Source organism: Pocillopora damicornis, chromosome 4 (genome assembly GCF_964200805.1).
Source record: "Pocillopora damicornis chromosome 4, jaPocDami1.2, whole genome shotgun sequence".
In the NCBI taxonomy this organism is placed as follows: Eukaryota; Metazoa; Cnidaria; class Anthozoa; order Scleractinia; family Pocilloporidae; genus Pocillopora; species Pocillopora damicornis.
In genome coordinates, this window is record NC_142673.1 from 21683411 (window position 1) to 21701957 (window position 18547).

General features: G+C 36.4%; 1 protein-coding gene across 4 annotated transcripts; it reads right to left on the reverse strand.

The window, feature by feature from the left end:
* Positions 1 to 851: 851 nt before the first annotated feature.
* Positions 852 to 18546, reverse strand: LOC113671659 (bromodomain-containing protein 3). 4 transcript variants are annotated; one of them, XM_027187905.2, is made up of 26 exons: positions 17299 to 18532; positions 16876 to 17026; positions 16562 to 16723; positions 16322 to 16468; positions 14756 to 14824; positions 14518 to 14626; positions 13656 to 13816; positions 12924 to 13097; positions 12674 to 12757; positions 11785 to 11886; positions 11542 to 11670; positions 10940 to 11116; positions 10335 to 10570; positions 10095 to 10210; positions 8983 to 9227; positions 8748 to 8799; positions 8203 to 8370; positions 7551 to 7594; positions 7082 to 7157; positions 4006 to 4398; positions 3570 to 3626; positions 3438 to 3469; positions 3033 to 3170; positions 2755 to 2846; positions 2498 to 2621; positions 852 to 2146 (listed from the first exon to the last, which is right to left on the reverse strand). In XM_027187905.2, exons 1-26 carry the CDS (start codon positions 17361 to 17363, stop codon positions 2078 to 2080), a joined length of 3372 nt encoding a protein of 1123 aa, XP_027043706.2. In that variant the 5' UTR covers positions 17364 to 18532; the 3' UTR covers positions 852 to 2077. The 4 variants fall into 4 exon arrangements, with proteins under 4 accessions (XP_027043706.2, XP_027043705.2, XP_027043708.2 ...); XM_027187904.2 differs by having other exon boundaries at positions 13656 to 13819; positions 17299 to 18510; XM_027187907.2 differs by lacking the exon at positions 16876 to 17026 and having other exon boundaries at positions 13656 to 13819; positions 17299 to 18546.
* Between the last annotated feature and the right edge of the window lies 1 nt (position 18547).

The window sequence follows — 18547 nt, forward strand, 5'->3', positions numbered from 1 at the left end:
GAGTTTTCCAAATATTTCCAGCTGTTTTTGATTCACCTTTGCAGCAATACTTTGGACTTTTGAACAATGCTCCCCTATCTGATCTCTGTTGTTGCAATCAAGTTTGTTACCAGGTTTGAATCATTAAAGGTGTTGAACTTGTTCAACTTTGAGCAGATTGCAGGATTTTGAACTCAGGTAAGGGCTTCACAACCTACAAGTTTTAGTCACTTTGTTGGGTAAGATGTTAAATCAAGAATCTGCTTTAATCAGTATGGTATATGCAATACATCCATGGATTTTTCTTTTCAGGGTTTCTTCTTAAAACCTACTACCAGTACCTTCACATTCATGTCCCCTCTGTCTGTTAGACAGTCCTTGTTGCACGTACCTAGAGTACCTACAAATTTCCATGTTCACACTTTTCTTTCAGGGTGGTTGACTAGTTTGGACTTCATTGATACTGTTAACATTTCAAGGCCCTCAGAAAATTATTAATTTTTCATGGCTTCAGAGGAAGCTTTAAGAGATGAGGGCTCACTAAAGATTCTTCGAGAGCCAAAATGAGGACAGTTTTGTTTTTTCTGAACGAACACTCCACTAAATTGAATATTGTATACAGTAAGCATTTCCTTGGTTGGAAACCAAACAACATCATATCAGGATTTTTAAAGCATTAGCACTTTCCCTGTTTTTCATTCTATAATTTTTGTCAAGGGGAAGGGGTGCAGGGGAAAGATTAAAGAAGAAGGAGCCTTTTAGAAACTCAAGGCTCTAGGCAAACAGCATAGCCTATTAATAAGAGTGTTTATAGTATTTGTAAATGTCAGTCATTACATCAAACTGTCTCCCTGTTTTTTCTCTTTATTTGCTTTTTTTTTTCTGAGGTTTTCAGTTTTTATTTGTTACTCATTAGTGAAGCAAAAGTGTACAAGCACAACTACAGCCATCACATACTGCAATTCCAATAGAAGCTTATTTAGGTTCAAAGAATGATAATAATGAGAACTCATTAATTTTCTAATCTTTTTGTCTTTGTGTTGTATTTTTCTCGATTTTTTTTTCTTTGTTTTCAATGTGAATTTCCTGATTTTTTTAAAATTTTCATTTGTTTTCACTGGTCTTTCAACCTGCAACTTCAGTTTAATAAAAAATGGTGTCTATTGAAGGAGACAATTTTTTCTTCCAATTATAAAGAGATTTTCTTTAAGTATGTAATTCTGCCAGATTTCAACAATACTGAATTATATACAGAAAGAAAGGAAAAGTTGTTCATCAAAAGGAAAAATTGAAACGGTGCCCACTACAATTTGAAAACAAGGAGTTTCCTTAAGCCCAACAAGAACTTGCTAAACTGTCCAGACAAGACCTAACCAAACCTTGACCTCAACCAAAATTGAAAGGTTCTCCACACTAGGGTAACCCAATTTTTTTTTTCAACAAAAATTTAACATTCAAGACCTGCAATTCTCTTCATTCATGTAACATCAAATGCAACAAGAAATAGCTTTGACTAACATGCTATCCAGATATCTTAAATTACTGTCAATATGCAAAATTATCTCTTGCAAAAAAGAGGCATCTTTATGATAAAGAATACCACATCATTCCTGTATTTTCTAGAGAGACATGTCCTTCTTGTACAGATAATAGTACTAGTTAGTCTTTCCAATCTCAATGTAGTCAAAAATGTGGGGAAAGTGATCTGTTTCCTTCAGCAAATCACAACTGAATTGTGCGATACTATTGTATCAATTATTTAGCAGAACTAATAATTATTTAAATTGGAGTTAGAAAAGTCTTTTGTTATGATCATTGCCATAAGCAACATATAAAAGCTATAAATAAGATAAAAATTGTTCATTTGCTCCAACTTTTTGAGTTCATTATTCTTCTCAAATGCTACTATAGGCCGTTACTTGAACTGCTGGCATCCTCAGGTTTCATAGTACTTCAAATGAAGGCACAATGCACCTTTCTTTGCAGCTTGTCTTGTGCTTTCTTTGACCAGTAAAGGATATAGCACTGATAAATTCTTCATGGTTGCCAGACAACAGTCACTGTGGACAATTTCAAGATGCACTGTATACAGCCAACATTAGCCCAGGCTTCCCTCAAATTCTGCCATTATGTCACTCTGTTGATTCATGTCAATTGTTCCAGCCAGCTGTTCATATCAAACAAAAAGCATGTACGAGATTTGTGTTTAGGGGCAATGCCTCTTCTCCAAACAACAACAACAACAAAAAGAAAAATTAAGTGACAGTGAGACCTAGGGAAGTTTATATAACCAGTCTGAAATTTGCAGCATTTAAACCTAACTGAGAAGAAAATACTTTAAAAATTGTTTATTCATGAAAAGTAATTCTTAACAGTGGGTGTAATCATTTAAGAGCAGTGGAATGGAGAAGGCAAAAATGGACACTTATTACACTTTGAATCGGAAGGAAGAGCTGGGTTAATGCATCTTATCAAGAGCTATCTATGACAAAGACACAACTTTTGGGATGATACTTACAGCTTCCCTTCTTCGTCGTTCAGCCTCTCTCATGCGTTCTATCTTCATCTTTTGGGCATTTTTAGCTTGTTCTTGTTCCTTATTTAGCCTTGCTTTTTCTAAAGCTTCATCTTCTTCCTTTTCCCTGAAAATAAAACAAAGTGTACAATTACATTTGGACCAAGAGCACAAAGGAAGTTAAAGAAGGTCAAAAAAGTTTCCATAGCAGGATCTTTAACTGACCCAAAAAAAAAAAAAAAAAAAAACAGAAAAGCTACCTTTTTCTTTCCTCAGCTTGCCGTAGTTTTTCAAGCTCCACTCTTTCTCTCTGTTGACGTCTCTGTTCCTCTTCAGCTCTAAAGTTTTTCTCCTATTGAATGGTTAGACAACAACTTGTAAAAATACAGTTTGAATCATAGCTTCGCCACAGGTCACACTAGCAAAATATTCTCGAGCATTTAATCAACACTACCAAGAGAACCCTTCAAAGAACATAAAATGAAATTGTTTAAGAATAAAATCATTCTTGTTTAAACAGTTTAAATGTCTCGCATACCCGTTCTTCCTTGTCTCTAGCTTGTTGTTTAAATTTTTCAAAGCTGCTTGCAGATGACAGTGTTCGAGATCCTCCTGAAGTTGTGTTGCTCAAGGTGGACCAAGAAGTTACCTGGCGTATGGGTTTGGGCGCTGAATCCTGCAGGGCAAGGAAATTTATTATGTAAAGTAGCAACACTAAATTTTTTATTACCTGAAATTCAGTAATTTCTATGTTCTTATGACTCTTAGTTTGGTAAGAAAAATTTCTGCAGAAAAAATCATCAACAAGTCTATGTGAAGTACTGGTATCTCTCACAGCTACCATGCAGAAAAATGAAAGGCATCTCATAGACTTATGGAGGTCATTGTAAGGAAAACAAGGTTGAAGGGCAGAGGCAAAGTTATGAAGTGAGGACAAACCAACCTTCTTCGTTGATTGATTTTCATTCTTTTGCCCTGAAAATGAGAACAAATTATATCAATTACAGTACTTGACATTTCAATGTTTAACAAACAATTGGAATTCATTAGAAAGAACTGTCATTTCCAAACTTACCTATGGATGCAAGTGAACCTGGTAACTCTCCAACAGTAAATGTTAGTCCGCTACTCCCTGTAAATGAAAGAAAAACCGTAAGACAGGAATCTAACCATGGTTAAATGAAATGACCTGTTCAGTACTTCAGGTAAACAAGGGAACATTAATAGCCTGGAGTTATGACCAGAACATTCAAAATTTAGACAGCTGCTTTGGGTCATCCTGAAGTGTTACCCAACAAGAGTGACTTCAGGATGACTTCTGTTGGTTACAGTCAAATCAATAGGATGAGGTCCTTTACATGTATAACATGACCCCAAGAACTGAGGGAATTTGGGACCAAAGAGGGTAGTTTATATGCTGCCATAACTAATTTCTATAATTCTGAAACTCATTTAAGGAGAAAGGAGTTTGGATATCTTGCCAAAAGTAAAGGTTAAATTGAGGACAGCACCTGGTCGTGAAGTTGACGGCAAACTTTTTTCTGCCACAGGGGTAGGTGGTTTTTCTTTGAGAACTGCTGTGGGTGTGGTGTTGGTAGGTGCCAATGGTGTTGATGGCTTTGTCATAGCCGTAGTTCTTGCAAATGAAGAGACAACTTGTTTTGGAACTGTGGTACTTGTTGAGGTAGGCTTCTGTACTGTAGATACAACTGGTTTTGCTGTGGACTTTGGTACAACTGGTGGAATACTGGGAGGGACTGGTCTAACAGGTTTAGGTGGTGCTACAGTTGCCAGCGGGGGGTTGCTTGTTACTGTTGTAGGCAGGGGAGTTGTGGACACAGCAGTAATAATAGCAGGTTTATCTTGAGGCTTAGGTGCTGGAGTAGACTTGGAGACTGGAGCAACTAAAGCAATGGTGAGAAATACACTTAAGCCTTCCAAGCTTAATATCTCTATCCCTTTATCAACCCAGAAGGGATTAAGGTTTTATTTCTCCTTAAAGAGGAACTTAGGGTGCTAAGCAATACTCAGAAATGGCTTGAAAGACTGCAGGATCAGTCAAGTCTCCATTCTAACAAGCCAGTTCTGTTTAAAGGTTAGCATCCTTAGTAAAGGAATTTCGAGTGTCAAGCAGACAGATGACGATTCAAAAAAAGGAGGCAATTCTGATGGTCAATTCTGTGATCAAAACCATAGACAAAAAAAATTGTGCATTGATCAATCCTTAAGTTTCAGGCTGTCTAGGGTACCTGAGCCAACCAGTTTTTACTCTTGTGAAAGAGGAAAGAAAGATGGTCACTACAAGCTTTTTTTCTTGTGAGGTTGTGTGGTGTTTCTAAATTGTCACCAGGAAACAACAAATCAAAGTAACTACGTAGAAGCCATAGTTGCAGCTTATTTTCATTCCAGAATGAGATTCAATACAATCCTTTAAGGGCAGATTTTGTCCCTTCGAAAAATAATAATAAATGGATGTTCAAATAAATTTGGTTAAGAAATTTCTCTTTGAATTAAGCACTTATCAAAACAGCACATAAATGAGCAAAAAAGTCTACTGCATCAATTTACTCAAACCATCATTAATTTCTAAAGCAATGATTTGAAAACGGTAACTTGATGTCACAAAGGTATCCTGGTTTTTTTTCAATATTTTTTTTCTTAAGATGAAAAAAGGAAGCTTTTAGGTTATTTTGTCAACAGTGTTGCTAACAACTGAGCAATTGGTTTAAAACGAAAGCTTTTCACCTGCAATCTATATTTCTGGCACCAAAAGCACCAAGGTTTCAAAAATAAAAGTGAAATTTGGTCCAATTCTTCAACCTTTTCAGTTTGTAGAGAGGAAAGGGAAAACTAATGAGAAAGAGTGTCATGATTTATCCTCATTTTCACATGCAGAGAAATTATCATAGGTGACATATCAATGTATTCAGAAATGGAAATGTAAAAATGATGTGACTTGAATTCAAATTTGAAAAAGACCAAAAAATGGATTGAAAAAAATTACATTTGTCTTGCTTGATGAAAGAAGCAATTCAGTATGCCCACATAAAAGAAGTGGATCGAGTTTAAAATTTAAAACAGATGTTTGAGTACTGAACAATGTTGATTTTTGTTAGGAGCCCTAAGCAAAAAAAAGCTGCTTCAATTTAACTATTATGTTAATTTATCCCTGAATATACAAAAATTAAGATATGGCTTTGTTTCAATTTCATATTTGCTTATTTACCCAAAAACAATGTTCATAATAACCATCTGAGCAAATTTCTTGCCTCTTCAAAACCTTTGTGTATTGCTTCTTTAAACATAATGTATCAAGTATGTGGTTCACTTTTTCAACAAGCCAGTGTAGCAGTTTCTAAGGAAAACAACCAATTGCTGTGCAAAGAAATGGACCACTCTAAAGTTCTTTCAATGACCTTGAACCCAAGTTTTTCATGTTTACCGAAGCAAGACAGCTGAGAAAGCAAGGATTGGCAGGGAAAAACTGTCTGTGGTATACACAACTGGGAAACTGTAATTCACCACGCATCAAAAGAACAATTAAAAAATGATTTCAATCTTCTGAGTAACAGGCTTCAGTTGAATTGAAGGAACTCAACATAATTTGAACTGAAACTAGCTAAACTACTCAGTCCCTCATGTTGGTAAAAAATTGCTGTGAATATAGTGGAGTACAAAATACTCTCTTTAATTTCAATTTTACAAGGTAAAATTGGACTTGATGTTAAGGCTCTTCAAACAAATAAATAAACACACAGAAATTCTCTAACATGCAACAAAGAAAAGGAGAAAATGATATGGGGAATAAAGGAAAGAACCGACAGCCTGATTTAGTTTCTAAGACCAGACCAGATTGTCTATGATTATCTTTTTCCTATTTGACAATAGCAAAGAGCTAGCAAGGAAACACATTTGGTTCTGGCAATTCTTGTGTTTTGTGTTTGTATGTGGGTATTTTATTAGCACAACCTAATTGATGACAAAGCTTCAAATTGACTGGATTGCACACAATTCAGTTTTCTTGTAATTACCATTTATGCATAAATGGCAATACATTGGAAACATTATCATCATCTTTCTGCTTGATGGTGAGAATAAAGGGTTGAAACTCATTGGAGTGTAAATATTCAAAATCGCAATCTTTATCCACTAGGAAAGTCCCAATTCAAGCCTGATTCCCCAAAGGTGTAAAAACCTAACTTGTAATTGCTCTCAAAGGTAAACAGTTGCTCAAGATTTGGGTGAGAGTAAAGGAGGGAACGAACATGATTATGATGACATTTTATGTCAAAAATAATGTGAACTTTGGCAGACAGGGATAAATGAATACAAAAGTTTTCAATATTTTGATTTTTTTAATAATTTATCATTAAATCACAGTTCCATTTCAAATCAACCATTTCTTTTGAATGGAAGCAGGAAGACTATACAAATTTGTCTTGGCTATTATGTCATTTCCAGGGGGGTTTAAACAAACAATGCGTACTCAAGTTTTGAAAAGAAACCGTTCTACAGGGATAGTTTTACACCTCAAAAGAAATGGTGGATCGAAGAGTTAAAATTGTAAAAGAGGGGATGTAGACATACCAGGCTGAGTCACATGACTTGTTACTGGTTTGGACGGCGTTGGTGTCGCCTTGGATGTATGACCAGTAGACTTGTTCTGGCAATGTCAGGAGGGAGAGAACGAGATCTGCCCCATTAGTATCAACAGGCAAGTCAAAGAAGACTAAAATCATGGCAGTATGTTTTAAGAATGAGGATATGAATGTGATTGTAAGCAGAGATGTGATGGTGTTTTAGCTTTGTGCAGTTATTAATCATTCCAGGCTCTTTGTCTTAACTGCTCAGACTTGATCTGACAATTATTTTGGTAGTGCATGCCTATTTCAGAACAGAAATCTGCTAACTGATTACAAAGCTCAAAAAAGAAAAAAAATAATAGGATGAGATCATAATTTCTCAATTTGTGTGCATGTCAAGGTCAATTGCAGAGTAGTAATGGTTGAGGAAGGGAAAGGTTTTTGTGAAATGGAGTGAATGAAATCATAAGTACCTTTCCAGTACTGTGAGAAGTCTTGTGGCCTTTACCACCAGACTCTGTGAACAAGAAACCAAATTAGATTCACCTGAGCATGGGATAGTGGTAACCTAAACTTGTCAAAGAGTAAAAGCAAACTTTACAAACAACAAACAATCCAAAAATTGTAAAATACAAATTTATTTTGTTGTATTGAGATGTTGGCAGAATGTGGATAACAGTTACAAATGCACCGCTTTGCAGTCATTCAAACAAATCCCTAATTCTTTCTGCGGTACACAAGTCTTGACAGTCAGCTCTGAGTGCTGAAACGATGATGGGGATTGTCCATATCTTTGCTGATAATTATATTATGTTAAACTTGTGTCAGCAATTTTTTACAAATATACACAACAGTTGTGTTACTGGATGAAGGTGAATCTATCTACTGAGAACACAGAAACATTATATGAACTACAAATCAAGCAGCTCATAACCCAATTTAAAGCACCTGTGGATTATAATTTACACTATTTACACTAAAAAATAACATGGCCTGTGAATATACCATAACTTAGTATCCAGGCCATGATTAAAAGCAATCATAATTTTCCTTAACTTTACGATGCAACTACTTTTTGGTGTCATTTTTGGCACAGTTTCTGCAAGTCTTTCTATTCTTCACTACCTGATTCTGAGTCAGAGCTGCTGGCTGAACTAGAAGACCCAGAGCTTGAACTTGAATCAGAACTACTGCTTGTTCCACTTCCACTACTACTGCTGCTTTCACTCAACCTTTTTGGCCGAGGTTCACTACCCACAACATCAACTACTGAGTTATCTGCCCGTTGTGATTCTGTCAAGATAATCAGAGGAGAATGTTATTCCTAGATCTGCACTGAAAGTGAAGTTACATCTAAAATCAAATTTTTAATTTGAAATTTTAATGCCTGAATTTTAAAATCACTCTAAAACTCCTCCCGATATGTCACTACATTCTAAGACTTCCTTTGAGTTTATGCGCTTATTTGATGGCAAAGTTATTTTGAGGATCAGTTTTCATGATATGGTTGCTGTTTCACTGATTGAAGGATTTTGATTCAAACATGAATTCATTGTGGGGAAACAAGAATGATAGGGCTACAATTCTGTTGTTTCATTTAGGAAAAAAAACCACTAGTAACAATTCTGTGCTTATTATTAAACTAGACAGTAATAGTGGACAAAACCCACCTTTCTTTGTCTGTTTCTTTTGCCCTGCACCTCCTAGCTTGCCACTTACGTCCTTGGTGAGGAAAAGGAGTCACGCTATCAGCCGAACCCCTTTTTTGCAGCTAGCACATGTAGCTTAAAACTATTTAAAGCTTATGTAAAATAATCATCTACATCTTATGATAAGATAAAAGCAATGGATCCTTCTAACAGTATCACATGTACAAGCTGATATATTGGTTCTGTTACTACATACCTGAAGTCGTCTTTCAAGCTCTTCTTTCTTTTTTGCTTGCTCCATTTCTCTCTCTTCAGCATTTTTAGCTTTCTTTGTTGGAGGCTTCACTTTTTTTCTTAGGCACTGCTGTACATATTTTTCTAATTCTCTCAATGTCGAAGGTTTTAGAGTTTCAAAGTCTATTTCAATTTCATCTGGGTTTGAATCCCTTAAACCAGGTTCCCTGGACTGGATGATGTTCACAACTCTTCCCAACTTATCTCCTGATGGGAACAATAAGAAAAAGACTCATGGTTATTACCTTGTCACTAAGTAAAAGAAGTTACAACTGGTGCATGTTTAAAGAATATGAAAGACACAGGCATACTCAGGAAAAAAGAACTCCAAGTGCTATCATTAGGAGTCAATCCTATGACCTTTTGGTTAGTTCTAGCAATTGGTATAACACTAAGTTATAGCAGACTAGTGGCAGGCTAGGCCATTTAACCAGGTCCATGGTAACAAACTTCTAGCAAACTTCTAGGATAGGAATGCCAAATAACAAAGTCTTTCACTTAAATCATCAGGATTAAGATTCACTGTCTTCAATAACATCCTCAGAACTTGGGGTGATGTTAGATAGATAGCCTCATTAATTACCATAACTAGTCAAAGGCGCAGTGAATATTGCTGAATAATCCCAAGATGAAGTGGAAGAGATTATTTAACAATGTTCACTGAACCTGAGGAAAATAATTGAATTAGGATAATTGCTCAGGCGCTTTTGAATTCTTTTGTAAATGCTGTAAATAACAAAAGCATTGGGGCTGCCATTAAGAAATTTAGTGCCCCTGCTATAATCATCTCATGCAAGGTGATTATAGTGAGAAATAATGCAATCCTTAGCCAATCAGAGCATGCATATCTCTATAATCAACTGAGCAACAATACTAAAAGAGTTTAGTCACAAAAAGGTTTCACAAACTCAAATTAGTTTGTTGCTGCCGCCCATTTCTTAAGAGAAACAAGTGCTGTTGAGCAAGGAGAAATCTGTTGCAGAAACTTTTAAACAAGTGTACTAGCCATAAAATTAAGCTGTGTAGGCATTTCTTTGGTTGAAAAAAGTTTCAAATATATTTATTTTTACCAACCTGGAAGCTTGTTGATATCTAAGCTAAGCTGTCGTTTTTCATCATAGGTCATGGGTCTGGCAGTGTCTTCTTCATCATCTGTATCTATCTCCAAAGTTTTCTTTTTAGCAGCAATCCTTTTTTTAAAACCAAAAAGATTTATCTCAGCATTAAAAAAAAAAAAAAAAAAAAAAAAAAGGATCTGTGTTGGGTGACTTACTCAATCAGGACTGCAACATCACAGACCAACTTCTGACTTACTTGCTGTTTGCAGATCTTTTAGAAGCTGACTGCTTCTTAGCTGGCTTTTCTGGTTTTGGTTGGGCTGGTGTAACATTAGCAGCCTTGGCTGTTTTCTGCTTGGGTTTTGGTTGAGGGGCAGCCGGCGGTTTGGCTTCCTTTTTACTAGGTTTTTTCTCTGGCTTCTTCTTTGTCTTGTTTGTCATGAGAACAGACTCTCCAGTAAGTTTGCTTAGTTGCTCATGCACTGATATAAGCTGTTGGTAAAAAGCACAAATGTTTTTTTATCATCATTATGGTTTTTTTGGTTCTGGGTCCAGAGGGGTGGATAATGCTATCCAACCAATTTATCACTGTCTAGCAGATAAGTGTTTGAGAAACCTGCTGCCCTATCAACTGCATTGGAATTTATCCAATGGAAAGCATTGTACATCCTTAGAACAGTGATGGACAGGTGATTATGTTTTTGCCATTTTTTAAGCCACAATAATGTCATGATGACTTCTTAAAGGTTAATTATTCCAGGAAATGAAAGAGAAAAAAAAACTAGACTCTTCAAGAGGAGGAGAATGAACAGGCTATACCACAATAACTTCAGAAACTAATGGTTGCAAATATGAACATACCTGCTGTTGAAGCTGTGAGAGCTGCTCAGCTCTGTCTGCTTCATTGTCTTCAGAGGGTGGTGATGATGATGGCGGTGTTGCTGCAGACTCTGGTTCAGGATCTGTAGGCTCTGTAACAGGTGGAGGGGGAAGCTCTGGTTCCTCAGGCATTTTGGCAAACTTCATTTCAAAAACATCCTGTAAAGAAAGGAGTGACAATGTTTAAGTACTAATTTTGAAGGAATAAGTTGCCACCATTTAATGCATGCATAATTGCAAATTTTTGGGGGAGGGATGGGGTTATAACCTTTCTGAGGAAACCTCTAGCAGTAAAACTACTGAAAAAGATGAGAAACAGCCACGAAGAGTGGTACAGTTGAATGAGGCACAACTGAACTTTGCTGGCCATGGTTTGACGTTAAAATGGTGTTGTTGCTGGAAACTGGCTTGACTTCTATCAGCAAGACTTCCCATTTGACAATTGGTGACAGGCAGCTCTTGCAATTTGGCTATCAATGGAAACAAGGAAGGTTGCCCCTGTGACAACACCATTACTTTTCAGTCAAACCCCTATCACCAAACTTTTTCTGTGCCTCGCTCAACTGATAATCCAAGCATCAAACCTGTAATTGTCTTGCCATTTTAACAACATCATGGTCAGGTGGATTGTATCTATAGCAGTTACTAAACATGAGTCGCACATCAGCTGCAAATTCAGAGGACGAATTATACTCTCTTCCTTCCATTTTCACCTGTGAAAGAAATTAGCAAAGTTGTTGAATTTAAACTTTAAAGAACTGAGAGGCAATGGAAGAAAAGGAGTAAGAAATATATTGCATCCTTATCAAAAAAGATTGATTACTAACCTTGATTGTACCCATATCCATAGGTTGTTTGATTATGTCATGATAATCATGCAATCCAAGACTACTTGCATCAACAGGCTTGAAAAATGGCCATGCATATGCCTAAAAATAATGGGGGCAAAGTTTCATTTAACCCTTCTTTTTCCATGAGTAATCAGTAATTCAATTATCCTTCATATTTCGCCAAAAAAAATCACCAACTTCAAGTTATGTTGAGCATGACTTGCCAACTAACAAACAGTGTACAACAAATGGTCTTCAGATCCGGGAATTATTTCTTAACTGACAGAAGTGATTAAAATGTAACTTTTCCCGACATTGTACAGCAAACAGGTGATAAGAATACTCAAACTTCTCTGGCAGAAGGTTGTTATTTTGATCTAACATCAAATTATCATAACTACAAGGAAATGCACAGCAGCTAGAGGGGAGAATTAGCAATTAGATCTTAAAAGTTAAAGAGTTAAGGGTCAAATCATTTGGACTAAGAGCTATCTTTAAGCATTGTACATCTCCGATAACAGAATAGTCAAGGTAAACATTGATTAGAATTTGTTTTGGAAAATGTACTGTAGAATTGTTGACATAAAGAAAGACACTTCTATAAACCTCAAAAAGTAAAGGAAAAATGGGACTATCAGTCTGAGAATATAAATACCATTTCAGATGTTATTATTTCAAAATGATTGTTGTTGGTTATATATTCATCACTGATGACAGGGTTGTCAAAAAGATTTTGATAAACCGCTTTGTGATACTAAGAAGGGGGCATAATGTCAGCTACAAGGATTTAGAATTTCCAGTGCATTTTTCAGAGTAGATAGTAAAATGCGATGTTTGCTGGTTTATTTTGACAGCCCTGATTGTGACATTCCTTTTAATCACTTACTGCGTGTTTTTTAGAGAACAATTCCTTGATAATATTGCTGCAGTATTTGAGTTGTTCTGATAATGGTTTCTTTTTACCTCGTGACTGGGGAAAAAAAAGATGAAAATTCAAAAGAGGCATAAAACTTCCTTTAAAAACTGATCAAGCAAAAAGAATGGAAACAAACTGATATCACAACTTCAACTATTCTATTGAAATAAAGTACAAATATTTAAGTTGTCAGGCAACATGTGTCAGTAGTGATACTCACCACCTGTGGCTCTTCAGGTAAATCTCGATTTGGTTTTTTCACTGTTCTGGTGGATTCTCTCCTGGTTGGTATTTTAGCAGCTTTAGCTTTCACAGGAGGCAAGGAATCTCCCATTCCACTGATCGGTGTGGTAGGAGTCGTTGTATCAGCTTTTCTTTTAACTCCTTTTTTGACCTTAAGACAAAATGTTTGTGAAGTCCTTAACCCTTTAACTCCCATAAGTGACCAAGAAAGAATTTCTCCTTACAATATCAAAACAATATCAAGCAGACAAGTCATGAGAATAAAGAAAAATATTAGTTAGGGGATTATAAGATGATCCAATACTAAATCCTCCAAACTAACATCACAAGAACTGTATAGGAGATAGTAAGGAAAAGTACTAATGAGATCTTGGGAGTTAAAGGGTTAAGATTTGTTATCTTAAAATTTGAAAGTTGATGAATTGTTGGAAATTTACATTCAAGAAACCTTGAAACAGACTTATAGCAAATATCTATAAATATCGACTTCTACTAAGGTTGCTGTAATGTCAGTCACTACAAACAACAACAATCCTTCTTGGGACTACTCTGAACTGGACAATTCAACTACTTGATCAAAAGTTACAACTGGTTCAAAACACTTATTGTAGCAAAGAACCATTTTATGTAGGTTTTGAAGTAATTTGTCTACCATAACTCTCCTTTGTTATAAGAAAGTACTGGAAAGTAACAAATGAGGTAAACAAACCTTGGCAGGCTGAACAGTTGTTGGGAGAGCAGGAGCAGCAGAAATGGCAGGGGAGGGCAAGACAGTTGTAGCATCAACTAGAGTTGGAAGAGCAGTTGTGGCTGTTACAGCTACAGGTGGGGTGGGATACGGCAAGCTTGTCATTGGAGTGCTATCTGGAGCTACTGAAATCACAACAATAGAACAAGAGATTAGTGCAAATTAGAACTTCAACTGCTTTCTGCATTATTCAAGATTGACAGAGTGTTCAAGTTAGACTTCATTTCCAGTCACAGGTTAAGATGTGTGAATCGATTCTACATTCAGAATTTGCACAAAGGTTTGTGTGAGCTTGAGGAGTGCCACACTCATTAGAACTTGTAGTTCCCAGTCCTTCCTGTAATCTGATGAAACAACATGGTGTCCAGGATAATATGGCCATCTAGTCCTTCTCATTTTCTTCTACTTGCAAACTAGTTGACAGCCCAAATTAAAAAGGTTAGTTTTGCATTTGAATGAATGCAAAGGTGCTGCATGCAGCACCCAAACAGAGAGCATAAAGAAGCAAAGCCAATCAAATCCTGAATTAATTTCAATAATCAATTACAATCGATTTTAATTTTAATATCACAAATGGCCAGAAAACAAGAGCAGCTATACCTATACACAGGACACAGTCCAACCAACCCTTTACTCCTAAAATTTGATCATTAATTTCCCTTTCTAGCTGTTTCACATATCCTTTTAAATTAATTCCTGGATAATAACTTCTAACTGATAAGTTTGAGTCTTCTCATTACCTGTTTGCTTGGTAATATATGGGTATTATAGGGAGAAGTAACATGTTAATCACTTCTGAAATTTAAAGGTTTAAAACAGTTACCTGGACTGTGTTCCATTTTTACTGGTGGAACACCACCTTTTTTGGCTCTCTTTGCAGCTGGTCCACTGGGTAAAGCCTTCTTGTTGGGTCCTAGAAGTACCTCAAATTCCTACAGCAAAATATGTAGATCTTGATAAATATCTTCCCTTTACTTTCCAGTATAAAACACTTTTGAAGTTTCAGTTGAGTATGTCAAATAAGGCATCTATGTACATGCATTTGAACTTCCAAGTCTCACCTCTGCAGGCATGGTTGCAACTTTCTGGTTAAAAACTTTCTCCATTGTCTGGCACATGAGAACTACATCCTGTTGTAAATAAAGATAAATTATTTTTGTGACTGCTGTTTTCATGACATAGGATTTTCATTTGAGAGTTTGGTAGGACAAGCCATTTCAATGGCATGACTCATTCTATTGAATGGGCGCAAAATTTAATTTAGACTGAGCAAATATTGGTGGGTTGGAAGAATAAGCATTGTCACATAAGAACAACCACAGGTCATCTATAAATCTTCCTGACAACAGTATAATCAATAACACATTAAACTGAAGAATGTACAAATAACTTTCAATGCAGCTGTTGTACAATGGTTCATAAACCACACTGGCCACACCAATCAAACCCCTTGATTTTCAAGAACCAATTTTAAATTATGCTTTATAATCCTTGACTTGAACAAATCCCTTAAACCTTTACCCAGGATTAGAAGTGACAAAAAAAAAAGGTAATGAACATTAGAATGCAATCATGAATTTTGTTTGATTGTTCATCTTTATCATTTAAACTTAAGAAACAAAAACCACACATATGGCGTCAATAGGAAGTAGTGTATTGCACCAGCATGGTGAATTTTGGCACATTACTTCCTTTTTCCAACTATCAATTACGAGTATGTAAATCAAATTATCAAAAGATACTTTGCTTTAATCTGCTTATGCTTATAACTACTTAACACCAACAAATTAAAGAAAATGTGAAGAAATTTACAATGACTTTCTGGCACTTCCTTTGGTACGACAGTGAGCAAAATTAAGTGGGAACTATGCATCACAAATTGAATTCTTAAGAAAGATGTTTTTTCTCTATTCTCAAACATGGGACAAAGGAACAAGTCTGGGTTCCCATGAGGTATCAAACCTCAGATCAGGTACTTCCATACTCTAATGTTCTACCACTAAGCCATAGAGACTATATAGTGGGCTAGAACTTTATTAAGTTCAAATGTGATAGGCTTCCTGTATTCTGCTCAGAACAACAATGTCAAGAGCTAGGAATTATTGCATAAAATGGGCAAGAGAGTAAATTTGAAGCTTGGTAATGAAATCAAATCTTGTCCAAGAATCTTTCAACTTGCTTCCAGAACATTTTTGTTATGACCTAACAATCAAAAATTTTTTCATTCCCCTTTCAACTACACTATCCATGTTTGAGGAACAGTCATCCATAGTGAAAACTGTTGCCATTGAAAATTTCCTATCCTTATTGGCCTCATTCACAACATATCTATTGATATATGATTGATTTAGGCACAGCTGGTAAAAAAGTATGTTCAAACAATTCTTAAAGAATTATCAATATCATTACTAAATGACACCTTTTAACCAAATGTGTTGAAAAGTTCACAGGAACGGAAATAGCTTTATGATACTGGGGTAAAAACGGAAATTTAATTCAAATTCTGTCGTAATTCCATACTATCAAGCAAACCCAATTTCCTCCTAACTTCCAAGGCATTATAATTGATGCAATCCTGCAATTTTTAATGATTATATTATAATAAACTACAATAGTACTAATCATACCTCTCCTGGTTTGTTGTAAGTGATACAGTTGTTAAACATGAGGCGAAAATCATCGATGCAATCTTGACTGCAGGAATATTCGTGGTTTTCGAGCTTTCTCTTTATCTGACCCATATCCATTGGTTGTTTAATGATTGTGTAATAATCCTACAAGACCACGAGAACTCAAAATCAACAACGACGACTTGCAATGGAGTGAGTGAACACAGTTAGAGTGTTGTACTTTAGGAGTGTACTAACCGGCAAATTTAATTTTACAGCGTCCACTGGTTCGTGAAACGGCCAAGAATATGCATGTCTCCACATCGCTTTCATAATAGTTTTCGACAAATACTGCAATTGGTTGGTCGTTCGATAAACTTTGGGATCTTGCCCGGTAGAAGGTGTCTGAGCCATACCTCTCTACAAAAGACATTTAACAGAATAATAGTTCGAGTAGAATTTATTTCGGTTTCATATGCAACCAACACATCAAACTAGAAATTCAAGCTTTTAGGATGCTGCCCGCCCGAGCGAAGCTCGCGAACAACGAAATTGATTAGAGATATATTTACCGCTGTTTGTTGTTCAAAATCGTCGTACTTGTGAGATAAACGCCTTATTCGCTTCCCGAGTCCGTCAGGACTCGTCTCTGGTCGCAATCCATTCAATGAATCGCCAGAGTTTTGTTCGTTTGTGAGACCAGACTGTAAAGTTGAGCTGGGCCTAGAGGTGATGCAATACAACCTCGTCAAATTTCGCCCTCCAATCTAACTAAATAGTCCCAAAAATAGCATAAAAAAGTGCAAAATAACGTTAGACACGATTTATGCTACTTTAGGGGAGGTAAAAGACAGTTCTTGAGAGAGAAAATAGTCCGCGTCACTTCAACGCCATCTTACAATGTCAACGCCATTTTTGGCGGTGCCACGCACAACTATACACGAACGTAAATCACGATTCACAAGCCACATAACCCAATAATAACCGGACCATACCGTTCGATAAGGTTCGTTAGAGGGTTTTGCAAGGTTTGACTTGTCGGATGGCTTTGCGTTTCCATGCACGGCGAAAGATTCCTCACAGATTCTTTCCTCCTTAAAAGATCCGTCCGGCTCGCCGAAGAGCGATAGCCGCCCTTTTGAATTCTCGAACGACCCCCAGCGAAGGGCTTACAAGCCACGTCACTCTTTCATGTCACGTGCCATTACTCAGCGCGCCAAAAATTGACTGTGTTCTTTTCTCATGGATTGCACGCGAAACGGAAGGCTTATCAACCTTTGGACGCATTTTGTACATTTTTCCACCTTAATTTTACGGTAATAGAAGTAAGAATAATTGCCAAATTTTCTGCCCGATGATAGAATTATTACATTATTTACTCTTGCAATACTTTACAGAAGTGTCTAACTTAAATCCATAATATCGAATCATCGATCATGTCGACAGTTCCATTTCATTTGAGTGGGTAAAAAATCCTCGTAATTCAGTGATCTGCACAAATCGTAGTAGTCATTACAATGAAATTGGTTGATTCCTTGTGGTTTAATCGTCGATAATCGCAATCGCAAGGTACGATATCTTGATCGAAGATAATAACAATTACTTTGATGTGCAACTAGTGCACCGTAGACTCCTGATAGGCAGAATACTTGCAGTGGAATCTGTCATAATTAGCAGTAGTTTACTTTCGCAAAGAAGCTTTACCATATGGTAAATAAATGTGAACACAGGAGGAAAATCGATCCATCGCTGCAGCTGCTTGTGTGAAAGTGCTCTTCGGCCAGGCGTGACATTTGTTTACATCCATCTTCTGTAGCGGAATAAATCATCACAACTTAAGATCAGTTCAATTTAAATCCAGATGTCTTCACCAAAGCAAAAGGTATATCAATAAAACGTTCTGTTTGAAACATCTATACTCAACAATTTTCAATCCCGGTCTCAGATACATAGATCAAGTACTCGTCGTAAACCTAGCTAAATTATTCATGCATCGCGAGGCCAGCCTTTGTTTGTGATCATCTCAAGTTTGGCAACGTCTTTCTGTAAGGTTTGTCCAACATGATGCTCGATAAATTCAACGTTTATGATCAAAAGGCAGTTCCCAATATCGCTCTACTGTTAACCACAGTGTACACTTGATATATCTGTCCACGCAATATGTTCTCAGACTATTCCTGTTGGCGCTCGAAGAGATCTCTTCGGTTGGGATAAGTCATACATTACGCCAACCTTGCGCGCGCA

Bases quoted from the DNA above. Each gene is read 5' to 3' on its own strand.
- LOC113671659 (XM_027187904.2), bottom strand. From the start codon at position 17,363: ATGGAAACGCAAAGCCATCCGACAAGTCAAACCTTGCAAAACCCTCTA. The intron at 14,825-16,321 runs GTATGATTAGTA...TATTTACAACAG, and splicing joins CTTACAACAAACCAGGAGAG to GATGTAGTTCTCATGTGCCA. The intron at 8,371-8,747 runs GTGGGTTTTGTC...TTATCTTGACAG, and splicing joins AAAGAAACAGACAAAGAAAG to AATCACAACGGGCAGATAAC.